Here is a 27,330-nt window from a genome sequence, read left to right as displayed (position 1 = left end):
AGGCCACTTTTCGCTTCTTCTTTTTTTTAATTACACAGTGTTAGCGGTGCCTGGTTGTTTGGTGTAATGCAACGTTGGAGTCAGTGACAAGGTTTTTTCGCTCTGCCACCTGTAGTTCACAGATATTCGGTCCCTCTTTGTATCGGTTTTGCCGTACACATGCTACTCCGGCGCCCAATGTGGTCAAGATTATGTCAGAAGCTGTCCTCACCATATGGAACGATCAGCATTTGTGCCAGAAAGTGGTGCTGACAGAATGATACTCTCTTCGCCATAGGCAGCTGTAGGGGCCATTTTATTTCTCCGTCATATCAATTTCTCCCGGTGACATTTAAATCCGCTTGTGCCCTGTCACCGTGTATTAGTTGGCGACTCTCTTGTGAAGTGCTAAATGTATGCTCATGGTTGTTGTGGATGTGGTGAAAGAAGCTTCTTGGCAGTTAGTTGGCAGATCTGCGGCCAGTTGCGTGGCGTATGTTTAGAAAGCTAGAGGAGCTTTATCTGGTCAAACGGTCCGACCTGTCTGCCGCCCTGCGCAGGGATCAGATTCCACCAAACAGTTCCACTTCAAACAGGAGGACATAATCCTCTTATGGACACAGTCGTTCCGCTTGTACTTTGCTGTGCGCGTGTCCATGTCCCCCCCCCCCCCTCTCCTCTCCGGGGGCCAAATCTCGAGAGAACGGCAAAGCCTCCAGGGTGAGTTTTCTGCCGTCATGTCCAGATGCCCCGGTTCTGCCCTCCTCCCCTCGTCTCCATGTATCTGCTCTATCTGGGTGCCATTGATCCGAGCCACCAGCTGGTCCTAGGCTGGGCTGATCTCATTTACCCCCAAAGAGGAGCTCGTTTGTGGGCAGACAGCCCATTAAGGAGACGATCCAGCAGCTCTTCAAGTTACAAATTAGCCCTAATCCCTCCGCTGCCTCTCAGTTTGGGTCCTCTGTCTCTTCCCTCGTCTTGCTCTTTCTCTCTCTGTCCCTTTACCCCCCCTCCCCTCCCTTTCTTTTTCATTGTCCTCTCTTAAAACCTTGTCACAGCTATCTCTCTTATCTCCCAGGGGAGAGAGCTAACAGCATCAGAGGAACCTGCCTTACTAATGCACTTCCTCTGTCCGTGTCTCTCTGTCTTTCTCTCTCTCTGTCTCTCTTGCTCTGTCCCCTCCTCTCCCCACTTTCTCCTGTGCGATCAATATCCACACAGTTGAGCTCCGCTCTGCCCTGCTGGTCGTCCCTGCAGGCGGTGGAGCTGAGCCAAAGCTTGCAGTGGGGCCCTTCGCTGTTGTTTGCAGCCGGGCTACGTTTTTGGGGCTGACGGACCGTCCCTATAGTCCTGCCTCCCCTACGGTATTGTCAAGTTTCTGGGACACACCGAGGCCTCCGCTACATATCCCTCCCACGTTCTTTCTTGGTGGCTCTCTCTCTCTCTCTTTCCCCCGTGTCTGTGTACTGTTTTAGGACACATGAGGCCGACTGTGTTTGTATGCGTGTTTTGCGTGCGTCGACTTATTAGGTGCTTGTAAAGGAGGAGGGGGGGGACTCACACAATGTGCAGCCCTGAGCAGTGACTGCATCGGTATTCTCTGCCATTTGGGTGCAGTCTTGTTGCTGATTTGTTGCATTGTTTTATTCCAGTGAGAATTTTGATCCCCCCCCCCCCCCCCCCTGCTCTGTGCAAAAGGTAGGGGGGTCTGGATAACTGTTGGCATCGTCTTCCCTCAAGTTCCATCCACCTGTATTTTTATGTGCGAATTGAGATCAGCGCACCCCTGATTGGAAATGTCAGAAATGTGCTGCCGGGCCACCGTGGTCTGATATATGATGGATAATATTGATCTGAGTAGCCTTCAATCATCACCGCCATCGAGCACCTCTTGAGGCCACACTCCTTATTGGTGAAGGTTGATGGGGTTGTATGGAGCCCGAAGGGAAGAGTTGCAGACACCGCCTCTGCTTGTTTTTACGGGAGAGAACTGTAATCTGTATGATTTATTACAGTTAGTAATATTGTCCTCTAGAGACAATATAATATAACCACCGGGCTCTTTAGAGTACCAATGCAAATACAATCACTCTGTCAAGAAACTAGACAGGATTTTTAAGTTACTACAAGGAACTGTCATTTTTGTGTTGATTTTGTGGACGAAAGTGGTTTCCGAGCACCCTTTTGGAGAACCTCTCATTTTACTGCAGCAGAGGTTTGACGGTCTGCTCCGCTCAGTCCTGGTTCTGGTTCTCCCGTGCCTCTCTTCCTTCAGCGGATTCGTCCGCGGTGGTCTGGTGGCTCCAGCTGAAGGAGTTTCTGTTGAACCTGCATGGTTTCAGCCAACCTTTTGGCGCCGATGACGAGCATTGAGAGTAACTATAACGAAGCCTTCTCGCTGATGGTCTTGTTGATGTCTGTAGGTCAGCTGGAGGCATCAGCGTTAAATTGAGACGGTTTCATAACTAGGGGTGTCACGGATCACAAACCTCACGGTTTGGTTCGGATCACGGTTCAGGAGTCGCGGTTCGGATCAACAAAGAAAAAGGGGAGGAGACAAATATAACTTTGCTTTCCATTTATTAATTAAAGAACTTCAAGAACACTTAAAGCAAAGAACTTCAAGAACACTTAAAGCAAAGAACTTTGGGCTATGGTCTTACATGAAAACAAAAATATTGAAGATGTCCAATTTGAAACAAAATGAAATAAATAAATAAAAATAATACATTCAAGAATTCTGTTAAGTTTAAGTGCAACATGAGGTATGTTGATATCCTCGTCCTTTCATCAATACTGAAAGAAAGAAACAGCCAGTGAGCTAGCTTCCACTGTTTACACTGAACTGAACTGCTCAGTAACAACTTGGGTCTATGTTTACTTCCTGTCAGGTTATGCCATTCAAATACACAATAATGTTACATTACTGTGACATTATTTTCAAAAAGATGAGAATATCTCCATTGTCTGGGGAGAGGGTCGACCTTTCTGTGGTGACTGGAATATTATTGGGCCTGTCGAGCTTCACTCTGATACTTCTGTCAGCACCTGAACCAGGTGTGTGTCTGTGTGACGCTCACAGAGGGGGCGTGTCTACAGCGCCGGACTAAGAATCACTCCGCCGTGGTGAAAGCAGTCTCTGCAGTCTTTTCCGTCTCATAGAGGCCTGGAACAGCTTCACACTGAAGTGGGTGCGTGAGTGGATTTCGTAGCGTGGCTCAAGCATTTTAACCAGATTTAGAAATCCTTTGTTTTCTACACCGGAGTGTCCCCGTCGCTGACAGACGGGATGGTGTCTCTTCATATGTGTGGACATGCCGATGTTTTGCCGTTCTCGTGTGTCTCTCTTTAAATAACGCCTACATACCGTAACGGTTTCGTCCACCACCCTCATCCGTCATTATACGTTACACGGAAGACAAAATGTTCCCAAACTTGCGACTTAAATGACGCCGCGGCTTCTGACGTTCCTCCGCTCGCCATGACTTCACCGTTAAATGCTTCTAAGCTGCTCCGTTCACGTGAACACACTACTGCTTTATATCTGTTCACTGACACTCTGCATTGATATTCAGGGACTTGTTACTTGAAAAGGAACAGCAGCAGTAGAACTTTATTACACACTATGATGATTACACTGTAAAAAAATAAATAAAAATACTCTATTGATCCGTGGTTCACGAGTGATCCGAACCGTGAGGGGCGATCCGAACCGTGAGGGGCGATCCCAACCGTGAGGGGCGATCCGTGACACCACTATTCATAACCAGTTAAGAGTTCCTCTCGGTGACCTTAAGTAGGGTTAGTCCATTAACGATACAGCAGAGGTGGAAGAAGACACTGGGTGACATAATTTGCCAGATTATTTACAGTCGCTCACAGTTTTCCACACCATTGTGATGGAATACTACTCTCTGTCCGCCCCCCCCCCCCCCCCATCCCTCTTGGTTGCTTCCTCCCTCTCCCCTCACCCTCTCTCCCCTGCTCACTCAGCCCTCCCACAGTCTATGGGGAATGTGGGCCATGCAGAGCAGCGGGCTTTGTTGGGAGTTTATTTGTGTGCAGGACAGAGGCGGTTTTCTGACCTCAGGTCGGGGGTGTTTGGAGAATGTGTGAGCTGTGATTAGCCTCGAGGCAGCACCCCCAGCTGGATTTAACCGGGTGTCGTGTACCTTCAGCACCCCTCGTCCGACGCACACTCCCACAACCACCGTCGTCATCTCTTTTCCTCCATCCCACACGCGCATCCTCATCAGGGGGCTCCTTTGGTAATAACCAGTCTCACGGATGGCTCCGAGAGGCCTCGGCATCCTCCTGGAGATCACCGGCGAGCCGCAGTGATGCGTGTCGAAAGCAGAGGAAGAGGTGGTGACGCGCAGAGAAACCATCCCACTAAGTGTCATGAGAGAGAGAGAGGCAGGGATGGTGGGTAGAAGTGGCTTTGAAAGGTTTTTTCCTCCTGTGATCCTGGACTGCTGTTGCGTAACTCCTTGACAACGTTGAGTCCTGAGGAGAGAGCTCACTTTGTAGACAGTTTATAGTCTCATACAAGCGGCTGCATTGACTGCTGGAGACGACTCCGAATTTGTTGTGCTCGACGTGCTCAAACAGCGTTCGCCCGTGACTGACGGTAGCTGCTGCAGCTGCCTGTTCCTTGTCTTCTGCCAAGATTTGGCTGAGAGTAGATGAAACATTCATCGGTGGGGCGTCTCCGCTGCACATCTTTTCCTTTTGATGCAGATCTCTGTGAAGTCGAGACGTCTCTCTCTGACAGTCCCCAGCAGCACTCGTGTTCCCACATTTAGCCTTCTTTACTCAACACCGTTCACGTAGCGGGACACCTTCTAGTATCGTGTTTCTCACAGTTCGTCTCAGTTCTCATTCACTTTTAGGTGCTACGGCATCAACTTCAAATCTTTAATCTAAATGATTGTATTGTGCCAATACAATTAAGTTATACTACTATTAATCTATTGATCATTTTCTTTGGTTACTTTGTCGATTAATTGTTTCGTATCTGAAATGTTAGATGGTGGTGAAAATAATTTCCGAATCATTTTCCCGGTGACGCCTTCAAAAAGTCTGAACATCACTACACAACCCCAAATACATTCACTTCAGTGATTTACAATAGAAAAGGTCAGATAACCCTCACATTGAACAAAGTGTTTTTGTGGCATTTTCTTCTTAAAAAGTGACTGAAATCAGTCGACTCATCCGTTCAGCTAATTTTTTATAATTTGAAATACAGAGATTCACTGATGTAGAGACCGTGGGTCTAAGTAGCCCTGAATGGGGTGGGGAGTTGACTGAGCCTACTGTTGTGATTTGGAGTAGGTTGAATGGACAATCTCGGGCCCCGTGCCAGCATGTGGCGTCTTAAATCTAACATTCTCCGCCTCTCACAAAGAGGTCAAATCTGAGCCCACGAGAGGAGTAAATGATGGAAGAGGCGCCGCTTTAACCTCGCAGAGCTGTGGGACAGTTTGGGGCCGTTGTGATGATAACAAGACGGGAAGATCTAAAAGGTCCGACTGATGTTCATTATGTAGATATGTGTTCTATTAATATCAAGACGTCCATTTGTTAATCATTTTCCAAATAAGGATTTAATGCATTTATTAAAGGCATTTAAGCCATCATAAGTGGCCACACTTTGTTGTCTTTGTGAAGATATATACATACGTTTTGTATTAAATGAACAGCTGTGTTTCCACATTATGAGATGTGCTTTGTCACGCGTCTGTTGCGTCTTGAATCGAGTTCCAACGGGCGGATTGTCACATCGGCCACAAAAGCTCACTTTCTTTCTTTTGCATCTTTTCTACCGCCCCACCCCCTACCGCCGCTGCCTCCCCCCCCCCCCCACAAGCCCTCTCTTTGACTGCTATTTAGAGTAGGCCCCGGGGATAGAAGAGGGCTCACAGAATGCTCATGCATGCACACAGTTGTGTGCAGTGAAAGCACAGCCGACTTTCTACCGCGGCGATTTCGCTCGTGGCCTTGGACGGTCGGTCGGCTAAAGCACTTGTGACTCGGGCCTGTTGTGTCGAGAGGACGCTCCCTTGTTTTTCTAACTGACCGTGGATGTGATCAGACGTGAACACGCACACCACGGCACGAGAGCAGATTTGACATTCACTTAACATTTAGCTCACGCCGCAGAAGCTTCATTTGAATCTGCAGAATGGTATTTATCCTGCGAGCACTTCTTTAAATGTGACCTCCTGCTGTTTTCTAAACAGGCATGACAGTGCATGTTGTCCCCCCCCCCCCCCTGCACGCACACACACAAAGTAGTAGATTGTTGTACTCGATGCAAAAAACTACAATGGGGTCAAAGTAGCAGTTTTCTGTTTAAATATGCTGATGACCTGATTATTCAAGAACAGTGTTTTTAATGTCTAGTCGGTGAAGCTGAGATCCCTCAGAGGAGCTGGATGCCTTCCAGTTATTGACAGTATAGGCCCGGACAGCGTTGCGTGTCAGGGATACACACACACACACACACACACACACACACAATTTGTTTGTGTCCCAGTGTGGGTATTAGGAAGGGAGGATGATCTCACCTTGCAGAGCTGGCTTAGCCATCATTAGCTTACCGCTTGAGGCCGATTAAGTGTAATAATAATGACGACAACAACAACAACAACAGAAGTAGAGGGCATTTCCCTAAAAATAAACTTTGCCTTTGAATAATAAATCCTTGTAATGATGATATAAAAACAGGAATGGGTTCAAAATAATGTAAACTACATGCTGTACTTACACAAATGCATACAGTATGTACTGTGTGTTTGTGTGTGTAAATGTATAAGTTTATAAGAATTTAATTCAAACAAGTGTGAGCAGCAAAATAGCATTAAAACCAGTAGAAACAAAGGCTGTTCCTTTCGTTGATGATCGCACCAACTATGAGACTGATTCATCTTCATACAAGGAATGTAAACAGTGTGTGTGTTTGTCTGTGTGAGGATGGGGGGGGGGTCCCGATCCTGTTCTCAGACCAGTGCTTGTGTGTGTGCTTGTGTGTGTGTGTGGTGGGGGGTTTCCTTTGTTCCCGGTTACCGTGTAGCTCATCATTGAGGCTTGCGTGGAATTTGGAGTGGGAAGCTGGCTCAAACCACATGATTTGGATGCGTCGCAAAGGCCAGCGAACGCATTTCTGCAAGGTCGACTACATTCAGAATTGTTTACAGCGCAGGACATCCCACTCCACTTCCACGCCGCTCTGTTCTGTCTGCAGCCATTGTTTTGTAGCTAGTAGACACCGAGGACAACAACTGCAGCCCGTTGAAGTAGTCCGCCTTCGTTCGCATGTGTGTGTTGCTCGGGGTCGCAGGAGGTCAGGACAGCTGAGCGGCCGCCTCGTCTTGATGTAGCTCCATTCTCCTCAGATTAAGCCATTTAATGTTCTAAACAGTTCACGCACTGTTGCTAAATGTTTAGATATGGACCTAATGCAGCCGACACGGCCATCTGTCTGGAATTAGCGGCTGGGAATGTGCACTAGCTCAGAAGCAGTTATGTATCATGTCTCTGAATAGGGTTCATTATCCCTTATGGGTGGAAAACGAGGGTTGTGGTGCCAAAGATGCTGTTGGAGAGGATTTCTGGGAGGAAACGAACACATTTGGCCTCATACGTTTCAGGTTTACTCACAGGGCATGGGCCTTTTAACAGTATGAAACCTTTAAATAATGTAAATCCGCTGTAGTTGAAGTGACAATGAACCTGCAAATCGTTTGACTTCCAGCTGTAACAGCCAGTTCCCTCCGTCAGTTTTTAAGGGAATAATCTCATCTAATTAGGTTGATTGAAAAGCTGTAATAGCCTTAATGGGGTTAGATGTTTCAGTCGGGACTGACGCAGGAATGAGGGACAAAAGTGTGTTCCTGCCCTGGTTGCTAGCCTGTCTACGCGTACCATTGACTGATGGTGCTAATGATGTACGGGCCGGGTGAGTGAGCAATGGAGCCAAAGAGAGAGAGAGAAGTGCAATATCACAGCTGTCTGGAGACTCGCAAGAGAAATGTTCCTCTGGCTGTGGCCGTGCAATCAGGATTTATCTCTCTCTCTCACTCACTCACACACACACACACACACACACACACACACACACACAGACACAGCAGCAGTGTTGGGTAGTTTGGAGCGGAGCAGTGAGATAGAACAGCCAGGCCAGATGTTTTAGTCTAGGGTGGGAAGAGCAGAACATCAGTCTGAAGTAGAAAGGGCGGAATGGTAATTGGTCTTATTTCCTGGTTCCTTGCTTAAGGTCACAAACAGTGGCACGCTTGCTTTAGAGATTTTGGAGTATTTAGTGTAAAAACTTACATAGAGATCTATATATATATATATATCTATATATATAGATATAGAGATAGATATAGATATAGATAGAGATATATATAGATCTTAGACAATAATTTGGTGTTAAAATCCTAAAAATCATATCTTGATACAAAAAAAGTTAGCCGGAGACGGCGTTTTAAACCAACCAATGGCCCTGATGATAGCTTAACGTTAGCAGCTAGGTCTGAACCATCGACTGTATGTAAGAAGTGGACGTCGTCACCCATTGGTTTGTGGACTGCGGTTTTGAAGCCTTGAGTTCGGCATTGTTTTGCCGTCGCCATCTTGGCTTTTTGCAACCAGAAGGTGTACAACCGAAGGCTGAATCAGACATTTTTTAGTGACAAATCAACTTTCATAAACTGATAACACTGAAGTACTGACACAATAACACAGACAACTCCCAGAACACCGTGGTAGCAACCTGTCAATCACAAGTTAGCCCCGCCCTAAAGCATATTCTGCTTTATGGTCTATTTGGCTCTAAATGGACCATAATTTACCAAATGAACATCATGATCAAAATGAAGAAGACTTGAAACTAGAGATTGAACTCATGTTCACAATGTTTACTGAGGTAATAAATCAAGAGAGAAGTAGAGTTAATCATTCTTCAGAACCGGAGGTTGCCGCCTGCTATGCTCACAATACATACTGAGCTATTCCCCAAAGGAGCGACGCATTAAAAGAAAACCTGAGATTCAGACTGCCTTTGTTCCGAAACCAAACTTAAAACAGTGTGAACAGTGTTTACTCTCCATCTTGCTGCACCAGCGTCCACCCTCTCTCCCAAAAGCTGGGACTGGTAACACAATTAAGCCAACTGTCCACATTCTGTAGCCTCAATGGCATTCAAACCCCCCCCCCCCCCCCCCCGTGACCGAAGGGTGCGGCACGAATGTCTTCTCGTTGCTAGCCGTCGTTTCCCCCTCGGGTTGTTTTGAGGGTGGCGGCCTGTTGCACTAGCTGTGTATATCTCTTATGTGTTAATTTGGGATGTTTCGATTTTTGTCGTTCTCACTTTCACCCCCTCTGGCCCTCCTCAGCTGCTCCAGCCATCTGTGCGAAGGCAAAACAGAGAACAGAGGGATGAAGGGAGAGAGGGGGAAGAAATCAAAGGGGGGGGGGGGGGGGGGTCAGGGGTGATGTTTGTGAGAAAAGAAAGAAGGCTTTTTGACATGTGAGATTTGAGTATGGAGGATGAGTAACGGATGACGGAAGAGGGAAGGAAAGATGAGGGAGAGCATTAGATGAGGGAATTGTTTCCAGGAAGCCAGCGGACATAAAGATGATGTGTGTGCCCTTGTAGTAGGACAGTGTGCACGTTTAGGTCAGTGGAAACCGGGATGACTGGTGCTGTCTGGAGTCGGACCGAGCAGCGATCGGCCAACAGTGAGCTCATTTTACATCTTTGTTTATCGAGCTCCCTGTCTCTCTCTTCTGACCCACCTTCCCAGTCTGCTCCCATGCTCCACAGGCCAAGCCTCTTCCTCTCCCCCGGCCCCTGTGCTGCCTCAGAGTTTCTCTCACCACTCAGCCTCCCCCCCCCCCTCGCTCTGTTTGTAAACTATCGACAAGCCAGTTTCCTGCTACTCCCCCACTCTCCCCCCCCCCCCTCCAGCTTTTAAAAACCTATCAGTTTCCCCTCGTCCTTCCTTCGTAGCTGAGGAAAGTAAATAAGAGACAGTTGTCTAATGTTGACGCAGATGATGTGTGACAGCCTGTGTTACAGATGGTTGCCCTTTTTATCGGGCCTCATATGCTTCACGTCTCACTTCTTGTCCTCGGCTGCTCATGTCTCCTTCAAACTTCTCTGTTTGCATCAAACCGTCTGCCCGTCTTCGGGGTTCTATGGTGCACGCCTTCGACCCACTTAGCAAACGCACCCGAGCCGCGTTTCCCACCTCACCTTGCTTTTCTTTTCATAGCCGTTGTGGCCGAATAGTGTGAAGCCGGCTTTTTCACCCATGTGCAGATTCAATAAAGTCGCGTGTCTTAACGTCACTACAGGTGGCATGCGTGTGTGCGGTTAGCGTGCCGAAGCTTTTTGCCCCTTTTCCCCTTAAGTGTATTGTCCCGGAAAGCTAGTCTTCCACACGAGTGAATCGAAGGCCATTTTGTTACCAATGAAGAAAAAAAACACGAAGCCAACCCGTAGCGGCTACGCCGGCCAAGTGTGTCACTGAGCTTTTCAGCTTCACAGAGGGGACCGGTTCCACTGCAGTCGGCATTGGAAATAATTGAGGCTATTTGTAGAATGTGGTTGTTTTTTTATTCTTTTCTGCAGTAGACGTGTCCTCTTCTGCCCATCATTCTGAGACATAAAACATGACATCAAACGTGTTGATCTAGTTGTTTGACCTCCCAGTACGACTGATGAAGCTGTCATGTGTGATGTATGTCTTTCTCTGGGTGTGACATTGGCCCAGATAGGCTTCAGTCCTCTGTTGGGTTGATGCAGCGGCTCAATCGACACAATAACACAATTCTACTCCACTTCAGTTTTTCTGCTTACAGTTGGACAAAAACATATCTGTATGAGTGTGTGTGTTGCTGAAGCGGCAAGAAGATACAAGCCATCACTTTATCTGATTCGACAGGATTAACAGCATTCCTGGTGCTGTACTGATAGGAGAGACTGCTTCTCATGTCTGGTCTTGCTGTTGACTAACTGTGCCGTACATTGTCCTCCTGTCGCTCTCTAGACCTGTCCTCCGGAAAGCCTCAAGGAGAGATGAAGCCGGATGGGGTTGCCACGGCGGCGCTGGAGCCCATGGAAACGTTGGAATCCAACCCAGTAAATGAGGCGGCGCCAGCAGCGGGACAGGAGCCCAACCAGGCGGCCAGTCCGGCGGAGGAGGAGATGCCACAGCAACCTGCAGCAGAGACGGGCCAGGTGGAGCCCAAGGCGGACCCGGCCAAGGAAACCCCGGCGGCCAAGACGGGCAACAAAACCTCAGGAGACCCCAAAGCCAAGACTACCGACAAGGCCACGGCCAAGACGAAACCCGGCACCACGAGCCCAACCAAGGCCACGCCTGGGTCACGGCCCAACACTACCCAGAGCCGCCTCTCTAATGGCGTGTCCAAGCCCCAGACCAATGGGGTGGCGAAGAAAACCGCACCTGCTGCGGTGAAAAAGATCACCCCGACCCCGGCTCCAGCTAAGAAACCAACGGGCACGGCCCCAGCCCCGGCCCCCAAGATCAAAGTGGGCGAGAAGAAACCCACAGGGGCGGCCAATGGCGCAAAGTCAATGACCGGAACGACAACGGCAGCCAAGAAGACAGCGCCCGCCACTGCTATTGGTGTCAAAACCGGCACCGCTGCTGCAGCTGTTAAAAAGCCCCCAGGTTAGTTAAAATGTCACTACAACACAGAGAAATTGCAAAGTGTAATTCAGAATGTAGGCTGTGTGGGAATAAAAACCCCTCCACAGTAAAGCGTAGCATGACATGCTTTCACAGCTCTGCTGCTAGGAGTGTCCACTGTAATGTGGTGACATGCGGATACATGCACACTGGATGGATTGAACACACACATTACACATGAGTGGCTGCTGGTAATCTACAAATGCATTTGTCCTACATCCTGATGACATGACCTACATCTGTGATATACATACTACTATAAACTATAGTATACTATGTTATATCGTACTGTTCGAATCTCATCTTCTGTCCTCTCCTCTCACCCCCTCTCCTTTCATCGCTCCTCTGTTATCATCTCATGTCCTCTCCTGTCATTTCCTCTCCTCTCCTCCTCTACTCTCCTGTTCTCTCTTCTCGTCTCCTCATCTTCTGTCCTCATGTCTTCTCCTGTCTCCTTTCCTCACTTCTCCTCTCTTCTCTTCTCGTCTTCTCTCCTTTCATCTCCTCTCCTCCAGCTCCCAAGACCACCTCTGCAACTCCCACCAAGCCCAGCTCTACTGCCTCACCCAAGCCCCTTGTTTCCAAGACAACCAGGTAGGTGTGACATTAGTGCAGAACTGAAGCCTCACATGTGTGTGTGTGTGTGTGTGTGTGCGCGCGTACATGTACGTGCACACGCGTCCGAAAGAGATTTTCGGTGTGTCTGTAGATAGCACAGCTGTCTGAAATTGGTCCTCTTCTCAAAAGAGGACCTTTTCTTAAAAGCCTTTCCACTGATTTGCCGGCAAATTTGCTCCAGAACAGCAGCAACTCGGAGTAAATTGTCAAATAGATAAGAATTGCGGTGGACTAGGTTCCGCATTATAAATCGCTGCGCAGTGCCGAGTGAGACGCAGCATGTTCAAAAAGGCGTCACTTGGCGACAGGTTGAAAGACGACCCTGTTTGAGAAAAGAAACACCCTGGAGGAGCGACGCACAATGATCCCCCACATAGAGGCCTGGGAGGGCCGGCCATAAGTAGGCCAGCCACGAGCCAATGTCAGAACAAGCCTCAGAGCAACGCCTTATACAGCAGCATTATTCATAAATTAAGTTTTGGGAAGGAGTGGGGGTGTAGGAGGAGGGGGGGGGGGGGGGGAGGTGTCGGAATAATTAACTGCGAACAAAGGAGTGCTCTTAATGTTGTCGTTTCCCCAGAGAGAGCGTTTCTGTACACCAGCGTGTGTTGTGAGCACGTTGTGCGAGTCAGCACGTGTTCCTCACCTGAGTCCGGAGGTGGCTCGGCGATAGACCGGGAGAGGGGACTGAAGGAGGCCTTTGTCTGAGCCGGGGGAGATTGCGATCAGACCGAAGCCTTCGGGAGTGTGCCCGTCCTTTTCAACGGGGGTTCATCCCGCCCGCCTCCGCTGTTTGTTTTTCTGTTAGAGCAGTGGCCCTCTTTCTTCCCCCCTGTGACGCCACGGCGGTGTGCGTTGTCGGCATGTCTGTGTAGGGACTTTGTTCGGGCAGAAACACTTGCGTCAAACAGATCGGACTCCTCGTAGCAAACTTGTTGTCGCGCACACACACTCTCTCCACGTGCCGCGGGTAGCAGTTGGATTGTTGACATTACACTCAGATTACGGCTTTATACAATGGTTGATGTGCAAACATCTAATTAAAAGGGATTACACAAGAGCATGATAGTAATCGCCACTGTGGTACAGAACGCGCATTGTTGCATGCCAGTATGAACCGGCGTGGTGATTTCATTCTTAACTACCGACAAATTGAACAACTTCTCCGTGGAGCACGAAACCTCACCACCATTTAGTTCCTGTCAGGAACTTTTAACTGGTTATGAAGCTGTGTCTATGTATAACTAAAGCCTTTTGATATGACCTACATAAGTGAAAGAGACCATCGGAGAGAAGATCGGCCATTTCTATGTAGTTACTCTTAATGCCGACGGCTCGGATTCTGCGCAAAATCAGATAGAAACTCTTCCAGTCTGGACGCCAGCGGCGCCTCCAGACCAAGATCTGGAGACCCAGGAAGGGAGGCACGGGAGAACCAGAATCAGGACTGAGCAGAGCAGAGCGTCAGACCTCGCTGCAGTAAAATGAGAGGTTTTCTAAAGGGACTCTGGTGAACGGAAACAGCACCGCTTTCGTCCACAGGGACCGCCAAAACCAACGCAAAGTGAAAGCGCCTTGTTGTGACTTTAAATATAGAATACCACACAGGAAAATCAGCGAAACAAATGAAGACAATTAGAGTGTTTTAACACTGATGGAGTTACTACAACTCATAACAATCATGGCATCTATCACTCCCGTCCTCTGCCTATATTTCAGACGGGCTTTAGAGAAGTGAACCCAGTGAGTCCAAGTTGAGCACAAGAAGAGCTTGTATGGGTGCCATCAATAGCCCCTTTTCACCCCTCATCAGTTGAGCCAGTGCTCAGCTCGTGCTCCCATGTTACTAAAAGAACACGCATCAAGTGAGAAGTGACCTGCCGGGCTTTCAGATAAAAAGGCAAATGAGCAAATTTGTCAAAATTGAACTGAAATCCAGCCGAAGCTAATATTGTAATCGGGTTAAGATTGGATTAGAAGTGTTGGATTCAGTGTTTTGTGTTGTTGGAGCGTGAGCTAGTCGTCGAGGATGTGTACGTAGGAAGATCTATCCGCAGTAAGATCAACATATAAATCCCAGAGAGAGAGTTACGACCATTACTGGCGATGGGCTCCTCTGACAGCGCCGCGTGCCCTTGCAGGCATACTTTAAGTGCGTGCGTGTGCTCGTCAGCGTTTGAACATGTGACGCGCTTTGACAGGGCCATTACTATCTGTTTTAATTAGATTCTGCCCTTTCCCAACCTCCCTTAATCCTTAATGCAGGCCCGCTTTCAGTGGCGGAGAGGTAGACGGGAAACTCCCCATCAGACACACCCTGCTTCAGCTACTGTTCACACACACACACACACACACACACACACACACACACACACCAGGGGTGGGTCTCTCAATTTACTCTGTTTCTCTTAAGGCTCAGTTGATTTAATTCCATCTGCAGCAGGTTCCAGTTATCAGACAAATAAAAACTGCGGAGCAGATGCAGGTTCCACGAAGTGACATCAATCTCATTTAATTAAGGCCTCTCAAGTGTTTTGTCCCTCTCATTCTGCAGGAGGTTTTAGTGAAATTAAATTAGGTTTTCTTTCTGTTGATTCCAGTGACTCTTTATTATGGCTCGTTCCTTGTCTGGCTGTTGTTATTTGCACAGTCAACCTTTTTTTTGTAACAGACTTAACTGGCCTATTTACGTATATGTTTATATTTATAAAAGTTTTATATTTATATATATATATATATATATATATATATATATATAATATATATATATATACTTGCATATATATATATTATATATATATATATATATATATATATTATATATTATATATATATATAGTGTGTTCATGTGTGTGCACGCACCGGCTGTTTGAGGCTGTTTGCCCGCAGCGCGCCGCTTGCGAAGGGAAAGCACAAACTATTACGGGACGCGAGAACGCGATGTCTCTCTGGGCCGGGTGTAAGCTGACAGTTTATGTGTTTGCTTGTGTGCATGACCAACTTTAGTCTCGCTTGGTTAGCTGCACAGGCAATTCGTTGTCCAGTTATGCATTGATAACTGGGGACTGGTGTGCAGCATGCAAACACTACATAGGTGCCTCAGTGTATACACGGACGCCTGCATAGTAGGAGCAGCATGTTATTAGGATGCAGAGCATGTGTTCACTCGCCGGCGTATCACTGGCGGTGAAGGGGGAAGGGAGGCATGTACGCGCCGGCTCGTCGAAAGCACGTGGCGACGCTCGCACGTGTCCCGTCGTCCTGCTCTGCCGTCTGCCGATGCAGCAGACGGAAGCGAAATCGAAAAATTAAAAATGGTGGTGGCGGTGTATGGAAGCTACGCGGCTGAATAAGCCATGCGTCCCCGCTGAGCTCCCGTCACTGCTGCCAGAGATGCATACAGAGTGCGAGGGCTGTGCGAGGTGTGTGTGTGTGCGCGTGTGTGTGTGAGAGAGAGAGTGAGGCAGGTGTGGGGGAAAAAAGAAGCGGAGGACCAGAGGGTGTCTCTGTGTGAAGCAGAGGGTGATATTGGCCTGTAGATTAGAGGACAAAGGAAGGGCATTCAGTCCTTATTTCACAAACTCTGAGGAGGAAAATAGGACGAGCTCGCTGTCGGGCGATCAGGCGGTTTTTCCATTTTTGCCCTCGCTTTCTTTGCCAACCTCTCACCCACCCCATGTTCCCACATTAGTCATGCTGTCTTCCTCCCTGATGGTCCCTCAGGGATGATATATTTTTATTGGACCGAATTGAATGCAACCCTCCTCATGATCTAACAAATTACTGCTGATGGTGTGTGTGTGTGTGGCGGGCAGGGTCCTCGCCACAGACACTGTGCTGCCGTCCAGCACTAAGCAGGCTGTAAATCCTCCGTCCCGCTTTGGGTGTGGCAGGTGACATCAGTGGTTTTTACGGAGGTGCAGCCGCAGAGCCAATTACCAAATGGATGTAGCGGGAACGAGTCCAGAGAGAGGGAAGAGGGAGACTGTGACCCCCTTTTGAACATTCCCTATTTTAATTGTTTCAACTCATCATCTCTAACTAATTTAGTTCATTGTATATGTACATAGCTACCTACGTGATTGATGTAAATTGTATCAAACATTTGAATCGATGTTGGCTACAACTGCATCGGTGTGTCCATGCTATTTTCTTCAGATGGCTCTGCTGCTACTATGACCTTTTCTCTTTTCTTGTGTTCCACCAAACAGAAACAAAGAAAAGGGAAAAAAGACCTTTCCTTTGGTATTGGAGCAATGTGGGATTGGAGCCATAGCATACGTAGCCATAGCATACATAGTATACGGGTTACATTTATAACTCTCTGAGCTTTTACCCTCATTATATAGTGAGAATTCTGTTTGAATTCTGTGCAATACATACAGTACATGAGCTGCTCATCAGGTTTAGGCACAGCCTGTATATAAGAAGTGGACGTAGTCACCATGACGTAACCCATTAGACATCTTGGTTTTTAGCCTTCGCCAGCCTGGTTTTGGGCCTTTGTCATTTTGGCTTTTTGCAACCAGAAGTGGCACGAGAGGGTGGAGTAAAGTACCACCAAATGCTGAATAAGACATTTTTAAGTCACAAAAATGGTTACAATGAACTTTTATGAACTGAGTTACAGCTCTAAAACAAAAACACGGTCAACTCCAATACTGGACAACGCCGTGGCAGCGTCCTGTCAATCTCAAGGTAGTCCCGCCCTCAAGCATATTCTGCTTTATGGTCTAATTTACTCTAAATGGACCATAATTTACGAAATGAACATCATGCTGTATTGCAGAAGACTTGAAGCTAGACATTGAGACCATAAACTCATGTTTACTGAGGTAACAAATCAAGAGAGAAGTAGAGTCATTCGCTCATAGACTTCTATACAACCAGAGGAGTCTCCCCCTGATGGCCATCAAAAAGAGTGCGAGTTTAAGGCACTTCAGCTTTGGCTTCACTTCTCCTACCCGGAGATGCCGCCTTGGGTTAGGTTGTATTTGATCTACACTGTAGAACATGAAGCACCAGAGGGCTGCACTTCCTGCTCTGCTGCTGCTGCAGATTGAGCAGACACCTCTGTGGCTTCGGGCTACCAACCACAGTGAGCTCCTGTTGTCCCATAAAGATACGTTAGGAAAGGGATGATCACATACAGAGCGGAGCCCTCTCAACAGGTTAATTTAACAATGACCCTCGGTCACGTCACTGTTTGCTTCCCGAGAGGCCGCTCCAACCAGGCTGAAGATCCTGCCTCCATATTTCTGGAGTCATCTTTAAATAGTTTGGGAGGGCCCTCCTCCACGGTTTTCATCACCCCTTTGCTGCGGGGTTAAGATGTCTGCCTGCATGCTCGCTTAGCTCCTGCTTACTCATGTGCCCCCCCCCCCCTTTCATCTCATTATTCAAATTGCAGCCCGACTCGTGTGGTCTTCTCAAACAAAGCAGCACCAGCAGGCAACCGCTTCTTTTTATTTTTTACACACAGTAATCTGTCTCTGGCCCAGTGATTGAGGAAATGTGTAGTTGCAATAATACTAGAGTGTTAATAATGATCCTCAGGCGACAGAGGCGAACTGTAAACACCTCGCTGTGCGCCAGTAGCAACCAAACAGTTATTTTTTCAGCTCCAGTGTATTTCTGTCCGTTTCTCTCGGCGGGGGGGGAATATGAACTACACGCGTTCCCACAAGCCGCCATTGAGTTCGCAATGTTTGATTAAAGACTGGAATAAGGTATCGTACCGTGGCCCTGTCTCTCAGATGCTGGAGTGTTCCTTGATAAAGGAAGAAGAAGACATCGATATAAGATAATGTGTAATCGGATGAATAATTATCTGCCCCCTCCGTCCCATCTCTCTCGCTTGGTCTCCCTCTTTCCTTCTCAGTGGCCCGGTTCATTTCCAGCACTCTTTAAAGCAGTACCTGTCTTTTTGTATTATCCAAACTCCTTTTATCAGACGGATTATTGCGAATGCTCTCTCCGAGTATCCCCCTCAGCATGCTTCATCTCTAATGCCAGGTTCACCCCATTCTCCTCCCCCTGTAACTCTTTTTCTTATCTTCTACTCCCTAATTCAGGCTCCACAGAGTCCAGCATTTTTTTATAATTTCACATTTTAATGTCTTGTTTATTTGCCGACCAATAAACATCTCTTTTAACGTTTCCCAATTTATCAAATTTATTTAATTTAGGACATTTTAGATTAGATTAATTTTAATTAAATTACATTTCCAATTGAAGACTTTTTTTTGTTAACGTTTTTGTTGCAACGATTTGTTGCAACTTTGGCCTCCGGTACATTCCACTTCTGTGCCAGCTGATGATCATTTTCCGTGTCTCTTTTACAAAAGGAGGAGGGGGCGTGGCTTTTAAAATGACCTCATCATCAGCCTTTCTGATTTTCCAGGAAACGCACAGTAAAACGACGCGTCACTGATGAGTGGCTTTCCAAAGCCAGATTTTTATGGGTTGTAGATTATCAAAACCGCATCGACACGATCCAACAACCTCAGAATGAGTAACGCACCTTTCACTACCCCGAAGCCGATCCTGAAATGTTGTGGATCGGCTGTAAAAGCTTGTTTGAACTCCCGACGTGACCACACCCCCTGGTTGTGTTGCCACCCGTCGCTCCCTGGCTCTAATCTCATTTTGTGTTACCAAACTGCATTCCGTTCCGTTTGCCAGGTAGCGAACAGCACTCACCAGCTCACCGCCCTCGCAGACAAGAGTGTGCTTTTAACACAGCCCGAGGTCCCAGCTGGCTCATTCGGAGGAGTTATTTTAGTTTCTCCTTTCAGTATTAAAGATTAACGTGTTCCCAGCCATCTTCGCTCTCCCGCTTACCTCCCTTCTCTCTCGCTCTTGCTCTCTCTCTCTCTCTCTCACTCTCTCGCTCTCTCGCTCTCTCTCGCTCTCGCTCTTGCTCTCAAGTCTTTATTTAGAAGCAGGCAGTTCGTGCAGCATGGGCCCGGGGAGACTGCACACCACAGCCCTGTCAGGACCACTACATGTCGGCTACATCGCTCCGATGTGACACAGTTCAGAGCAGGCGGGCCGATGCGCAAAAGTGTCATTCCCTCGTGGGGAGTGGGTATAGACGAGGGATCAGGGACAAGGGTGGACTGTGTTTTGGGATGCCTCTCTGGGGTCCATGGTGACTCACCTCCCAGACTGCTTTGCTTCGAAGCCCCTCGGGGGACGTTGGTCATGGCGGCTGTGGAAGAGCTAGCTGGGGCTCAGATGCTGCAGGGATGACGTGTTCGTGGAGGCCAACACAGACGTTAGCATCGCACCGGTTCCCTCGACAAAATGTGCCGATGGGATTTTTCTGCTGGGTTTCGGAATCTTGCAGAAAATCAGCTCTGTGGCATTTATGATACTTCACGAATGAATACCGCTTTTATGACTTGAGGGTGACTGAAATATTCAGTCGTAAATAGCTAACGTCAGGCTGTAAACAAACTCCACCACGGTCACATGTTCCTCGTCTCCCCCACTGAGCTGAAGGCAGACTAGTGATTACGCTTCGTAGTCTCATTGAGCCACTTTTTTTTAAGACCCTAAAAAAGCTTAACATTAACTGTTCAAGTATCTTAAGCTTGTGTTGACCACAAACTTTAATTCAGACGTCTAACCAAAAACCCATTGACTTTGAAATGAGGGAACCAAAAGTGCTGACTCATTTCCTGGTTTTAGGACTCATCCCGGCAGCACTCTACTGATTTATTTAATGTACGTAAATCCCTCACACTGCTTTTTGCTCGTGGTCTTAATAATAAATCCATCAAACTTTATTTTTACAGCACCTTTCATACATGCTTTACAGGCCGCTGAATGAGCCAACAAGACGACAACAAATGAAAAACAACCAAATTGAGGCTGCACATGAGAAAGGACAATAAAATAATGAAACCAACAGAATTGATGAAAGACAATAAATACAGCAGATAAGTGGGAATAGCTTCTTATCTTCGACAGCGTGGTCGTCAGCGTCGGGCTCCTTGTGTGACCATGTTTACAAGTCGTCATTCGATTTGGGCTGATTCCACATCTGTGAACGGCTCTTTAGGTCAGGGCTTTGGCTGCTTGTGCACCCACTAACGACGGCCCGTCCTCTGCTTAGCCTCCCTTGTGTTGTTTTGTACGCTCATGTTTGTGCTGTTTCTGAGTGTGTCCTCTGGCAGCAGAAGTGACGAACGAATGACAAGTCGAGGTCCTTGCTCCCTGTCGCGACCATTCCGAGGCACAGAGTATAGGGCTGACCACCGCATGAGGCTGGCCCCCTAGCTGTGGCATGACCGCTCAAACGCTTGAGTCAGCTTCAAGAAGCCAATAAGGAAATTGACATTGTTTTGAGCTCAGCTAGTTATGTCTGTCCCATGGGGATTTGTAAAAGAACATATAACCGTAACCGGCATTGTTTTCTCTGCCCCAGATCTCTGTGCGGTAGCTCCTCTCCGTGTCGCTCAGCCTTCTTCTTTGTGTTCATTTCTTTAGGACTACACCCGGCACGGCAGCGTCATCTCGTCCTGCCACAGGCTCCACCCGGCCGCCCACTACCAGCACAACCAAGAGCTCCCCAGCTGCAGCCAAAACTACCACCCCTAAAACCTCCTCCACCACTGCCAAGCCCGCTGCCTCCAGACTAACCTCCACTACCCCCTCTGGTGGCAAACCTCCAGCAGCGCAAACCTCCAGAAACACAACCCCTGTGAAAAAAGGTGATGGGCAAACAAGAATACATCATTTCTTTTGTACAAAATTAGGTTTGACATATCCTAACAACATTCAAGTGCTTCTTTTGTTATGATAGGCTGTTAAGTTTAATATTGTTGAACCATTCCTGCTGTGTTCTTCCCCCAGATGTTACCAAACCAGCCACTTCAGCATCCAAAAAGCCTGCAGAGTCCCCCCTCACCCTCTCCTCTAAAACCAAGTCGGCAAAACCAGAGACCCCCAAATTGGCCTCAAAATCAGACGCCGCCGCCAAAAAGCCTGCCACCAGTAAGGCTGCAGACACAAAGGCACCCAGCCGTGCCAAAGCAGACGGTAAACCCACACCGTCTAAGGATGCCCCCAAGACCCCTGGCTCCAAAGCAGCTGCAGCCAAGACCGCTGCCCCCAAGAAAACTGTGGGCAGCAGCACCCCGACTCCCGTGAAACGCAACCCCAAAGCTGCAACTGTTGCAGAACCCGGAAAGGAAATCGCTGCCGCCGTCGCTGCAGCTGCAGCCGTCGCTGCAGCCGTCGCTGCAGCTGCAGCCATCGCTACTGCGGCAGCTGCCGTCGCAGGGCCAGAGGAACCAGGACCAGCTGTGGAGCCGTCTGCTGCAGGACTGATGGCCAGCCAGACCGGAGCAGTGCAAGAACAACTGTCAGACCCAACACCTGAACCTGTGCGGGAATCTACTCCAGAGCCTATACGGATGCTGACACCAGAACCAGTACGTCAACCAAGTCCAGACCAAGTACGAGAACCAGGACATGAACCAAGTCCAGACCAAGTACGAGAACCAGGACATGAACCAAGTCCAGACCAAGTACGAGAACCAAGTCCAGACCAAGTACGAGAACCAAGTCCAGACCAAGTACGAGAACCAAGTCTAGACCAAGTACGAGAACCAAGTCCAGACCAAGTACGAGAACCAGTACGTGAACCAAGTCCAGACCAAGTACGAGAACCAGTACATGAACAAAGTCCAGTACGAGAACTATCTCCAGAGCCCCTCCCACAACCACTGTCTCAGCCAGAGTCGGATACGGGAGCTGAGCTGGTCCATGAACCAGTCTCCATTGCTCCGCTGTCAGCTCAGCTGGACCACTTCAAATATGAGGAGTCTGCCAATGAATCGGTTCCCTGCCTGGGAACGACTGTCATGTCTCCTCCTTGTTCCCCACCGGGCCCCGTGTCCCCCGTCAGAGAGCCACAGAACGCCTCTTCTCTGCTGGACATGCACATCCAGTCCAATCCCTGGGACGAAAACCAGGCTCTGGGTCCGTCTGACTTTGCCCCCCAGAGCCTCGTCAATACAATGAACTTCTATACAGAAGAGGAAAAGGAGAATAAACACCAGTTTGAGGCACAGATGACAAGGGAGGAGGAGGAGGAGGAGGAAGAAGAAGGGGAGAACGAGAACCTGTTTATGCAGACCTCCACAGCTCCATCTGCGGCGGCCTTCAACATGATGCCAGAGCCTCTCTTGCTGGGTTGCCCGCCCATTGGTGATTTCACCTCCGGGGACCTGATCTCCCCGCACGAAAAGGAGGAGGCAGTGGAAAAGGCTGATGAGGAGATCAATGAGGATGATGAGGAGGAGGAGGAGGACGATGAAGATGAGGAGCAGAGGAGACTAGGCCACCTGCCTTCGTCCCTGATCACTGACATGAGCACGTCTCAACCCTCCGAAGAGTTCCAAGTGAGGCCCTCTGCTTTTGGCGGCTCCGCAGCGTGGCACGGCGACGACCCGCTGTCCGGCATGGACTCCGAGGACGTGAGCAGCTGCACCAGCAGCCGGCAGCAGGGCGTGTCCGACCTCAGCAGCACCCAGCACACCGCGCTACTGGAGGGCACCCAGAGCTCCGACGCCCTGGTCGACTCCAGCCTCCGCGGCTCAGAGGGAGACGTCAATCTCATGAGTTCCCCCAACGTGGAAACTCTGGCCAACGAGGAGGAGGAGGACGAGGAGGACGAGCGGGTGGACGATATGGACCTGAGCTCGGAGAGAGTGGAGGAGCATCACAAGACGTTGCAGCAGCAGCAGCGGGACGAGGACGAGGAGGACGAAGATGTGGAGATGCACAGCGAAGGGGTGACGGAGAGCTGTGGGAATGTAGATGAAGATGACTTCAATGAGGAGCGTTTAGACAACCTAAATCGCTCCGGTCCTCCGCCGTGCGTCCCCCCTGCCTCCTCTTGGGGCCAGTCCAACCCCTTCGTTGATACCTGGGCTCAACCGGCCTCCCTGCTCGCTGTCTCCTCCCCCAGCCCTGTGTCCGACCACGGTGCGGCCGAATCCGAGACGCCAATCCTGTCTCCTGCCCACGCACGTGTGGAGAGCAGTGCCCCTTCCTTTGCCCATGAGTCCGAGCATGAGCCACAGCAGCAACAGTCAGCCCACGAGGAGATGAAGAGCTCAGCCGATGAGGAGGAGGAGGAGGAGGCGGCGGCTCATGTCCCGTCCCCGACTGCAGGGATGTCTCAGCCCGGCGCAGCTCAGGCCGCCCACAGCAGTAGCGAGACGAGCACACCGGAGGAACTGCAAGACTACGACAGCAGCTCTGGGGTGGAGTCCCGCTCGGACAAACAGCAGACCCCAGTGCCCTCTTCAATGCAGCCCGACATGGAGCAGGACCTGGGCATTCACTTGGAGAAAGGTGATGGAGAAGAGGAGGAGGCCGAGACGCTCCCCGCCGACGAGGTCCTAGGAACAGGACCCCCGACCGCTCCGGCATCCGCCCCGTCCTCCCCCTCCACCTCAGGAGACGAGGCGAGCGACACGGAGGGCGAGATGCAAATCAACGACCCCGACGCACCGGCGGTGACCGACGAGAGCGCTGGATTCGAAAGCCCTCCTCCCACCCGCAGCCTGCCCGCTCTCGAAGAGGACGAGGAGGCGGGGGACGTGCCGGCCAGAGAGGGCGAGGAGGACGGCGGCGGAACCACCCCCCAGTCAGCCAACTCCGTGGCATCTTACGGCTTCGACTGCACCACGTCCAACTCGAACGCCCACTCCATGGCCGAGAGCTGCGGAAAGAGCCCGGGGATCTTCTCGCTGGAGAATGAGGAGCAGCTTCCAGAGGAGGCCAAGGACCCCTCCCTCATCAAGGAGCTGACCCTGCCATCAGCTGCTGCTGCCGCTCAGGCAGAGGACCTGCTGGGCAGACCCGTGGACCTGATGCCTTTGGGCCACCCGGACGACCACCATCCCGGCATTCTAGACGAGCACCACTACATGCTGGGGGGAAAGATCGGAGTGGACCACCTGGAGAACGTCGATCCGTTGGAGCCCAGCAGCCACCTTGGGGCTGTGGAATCTGGAGAAACCGGCGAGAGCCAGACACCCTACTACTCTACCATATGTGATAAGACTGATAGTTTTCTGGCAGGTAATGTATAAGTCCCTCCTATTCCCCCTGGAATGCACCTTTTCCCCGCAACCCTCCCCGTTACCTGTTTGTTTTCTCTCCAGTTGGGTTAGATGCTTAGAAGAGAGAAAAGAGGAGAGCAAGATTGTAGGAAAAGATTTAAAAACAAAGGAGATGGGGAAAAAAGACTGTAGCAATTTTTAAATGAAGCCTCCCTCTTTCATACTGTTATGGTTATGAGTGTATGGCTTAAACTCCTTTATGTACAATAGCTACTACCATTTTCTAGTAGGATGTTCCTTTTTAAGTAACACTGCATATTCTGTAGCCCCCGTTGGGGTATTGACTGATTGGTCCATTGTGACTGAGCTTTTAAACTGGGGGGGGGGGGGAACAGATGGAATGAAATGGACTCATTGTGTATTTATCCTACTGTTTTTACCGAGCAAATGTCAATGATTTTCTTTTGTTTTGTATTTGCTTATTTGTTTTTTTTCTGTTGGAACCTGGTCCTCCCTACCCTGTGTGCACACGCTTCATGTTCAGCAGCGCCATAGCGCTAGTCACGATGCTCCTTTCTAAAAGTTTGTGTTCCGAGTTTTAGCTATCAAAATAAAGGCTAGATATTAACGCGGCAGATTTGTTGAGGTAGGTGTGGGAAGTATTAGATCGCAGTCGGTGAAGTTTTGAATGTGCGCTTCAAGAGGCTCTTTTGCATAGATTGTTGAGGTATATAACGTGCAGTCACGTACAGTATGTGTTTCAGGCATTTGGTTTTAAGTGGCGAAGCTTCACGCTTCAGTTAGCTGATCATTTGTGTTCCAGAGACTAACAGCTAGCCTATTATGTGTGGTGAGACCCGCCCCCATTGTCCTACGTCACTATCACTCGCTGAAATGTTTTCATAGTGAGCGTTTGGTTTACTATTTCAACAGTATATTGCATGTTTAACTAACATAAAGACTGTGTACTACCTTGGATTTGAAACAATTCTACGCTAGACATGTTCGTCGATGAATGATTCACACTAGGTTATCTTTCAAAATTCCATTAAAACATCATTGCAAGGCATTTTGTTCCCGTTTCTTATTTCCCCTGTGGATCCAGCATGCCTTGTGTTCGAGTCACTGTGTGTTTGTCAATTCAAATTCAAATTTCCCATGGCCTCTCTTACTCTTCACCATGGAAATAACCGGTAAAACAGGAAGTGATGCGACATTGCACAATGGTGTTGTGTTGAAAATGGAATTTTGGTTCGAATCAAAGAGGTAATCCGAATGGTGTCCCCGTGTCCTGTTCTCCAGCATGCTGATGTGCCTTCATGACTTCTGCAGATTCCACACAAGGAGATCAACGTCACATTCAGGCCACACCCTTGGCAGGTGGCTCTCACTTTAAGTTACCCTGTGGAGGTTTCACCGAATGGCTTAATTGTCAAAAAAATCGGCACCTTCAGCAGAAATCAGGCAGGAAATAAACCCTACACCTACACACAAGTGCTTTAAACAGAGTGAAAGCTATTCAGATCTGTCTGCATCCACGCACACATTCAGCACATAGAAAGCTGTTCTCGTATCGCGACGACAGCACATTGTATGTAATCCACGTGATCATTGACCAGAATTTATAAAGGCCGCAAAAAGTCATACATGGTGGATGGGAGAGGAAGACGACGCGTCAAACAAATGCCGGTCTATCCTCCAGGAGACCGCTCTTTGTGCCGCGTGTGAAACAGGAAGTCAACGTTGATTTATTTGTCACGTACCTTCTGTACTTCAGTCAGGGCACTTCTGTAGCTATTTAAACTAGCAACCACAATTTGAACCAAGTAGTTTAGAATCTTTTCATAAACCTAACTAAGTCATTTTGTTGCCGAAACTTAGCTAAGTTGCTTCCTGCGAAGGTGGAAGTTTATTTTGAAAAGACTTCCTGCATTTTACGAGAGTGAAATTGACGCGTTGCTGGACTTTCGTATGATAACGCACAAACGTTGCGTCAGGTCTCGTACGAAGCGTTGCGCAGAGACAGACGTGCGTACAGATGTACTGAAACGGCTTCTCTTCGTACAAGCCGCTCGAATGCATCTGAATGTTGACGCTCAAGAAGACCAAACACTTTAATCCCGTTCGTGCCTTTTTTTCCGCTGACCTCTGACCTGTATAAAAACCTCACACACCCATTTGGTCGTTTTCTAAATTCTTGATATATTCATGAGCCTCTACAAGAAGTCCTGTTTCAGGTTTGTGTTTTGGGACACCACTAGCTTCCCTTTACACAGACGCATAGGGGCACCGGAGTACGTTTTATACCATACATTGTTTTAGTGGAGTCTACTTCTGTCATGTTTCTGTCAGTCTAGTCCCCCATGTTTTCATCTGTCTGCATTGTACTGTGTATTTATATATGACTGCTGTCTTGCATGATGACCAACGTATTCAAAGAGGACAAAGATATGAGTGTGGTACCTGTTTACTGTAGTTTACGTCATGAAATCAATCAAAGAACAAAGATGGTTCTATTAAAGAACGTGCAACTTCAGAGAGAAAACATCATGCAGGAACTACCTTATGATTTGTCTGTTTCCTGCTTTGTGGATACAGTATGTCTATATTTCTTCCTGTGTCCTGGATGTCAATTTATTTTCAGAGCTCCCATTCTCTTTTTTTTTTTCGTGACACCTTTAGCCGTCTTGTCAAATCTCTCCCGAACCCTCTACTTCCTGGTCCCTGTTCTTGTACCAACCGTTCTGTTTGATGCATGCATCTCTAATGGATGCACCAAGTGATCTTGACTGTCTCACAGGAGACGAGAAGACGGACGAAGAGGACGAAGATCGCAAGCTGCTAACGCACTCGCGGGAAGACAACCGGAACCAGAACCACACTGCCGCCGTTCCTATAGCCAACGGCCACTACTTGGC

General features: G+C 48.7%; 1 protein-coding gene across 1 annotated transcript; it reads left to right on the top strand.

Moving 5' to 3' along the window:
• The first annotated feature begins 4,323 nt into the window (after positions 1-4,323).
• Positions 4,324-25,475, top strand: prr36b (proline rich 36b). The gene is made up of 5 exons (XM_079282174.1): positions 4,324-4,404; positions 11,043-11,690; positions 12,224-12,302; positions 20,823-21,046; positions 21,189-25,475. The coding sequence occupies exons 2-5, from the start codon at positions 11,072-11,074 to the stop codon at positions 24,440-24,442; spliced, it is 4,176 nt and encodes a 1,391-aa protein (XP_079138300.1). The 5' UTR covers positions 4,324-4,404; positions 11,043-11,071; the 3' UTR covers positions 24,443-25,475.
• The last annotated feature ends 1,855 nt before the right edge of the window (positions 25,476-27,330 follow it).

Source organism: Melanostigma gelatinosum, assembly GCF_949748355.1.
Source record: "Melanostigma gelatinosum genome assembly, chromosome: 13".
NCBI classification, from domain to species: domain Eukaryota; kingdom Metazoa; phylum Chordata; class Actinopteri; order Perciformes; family Zoarcidae; genus Melanostigma; species Melanostigma gelatinosum.
Note: the sequence above shows the minus strand (reverse complement) of the source record. Positions and strands in the feature narration are given on the sequence as shown.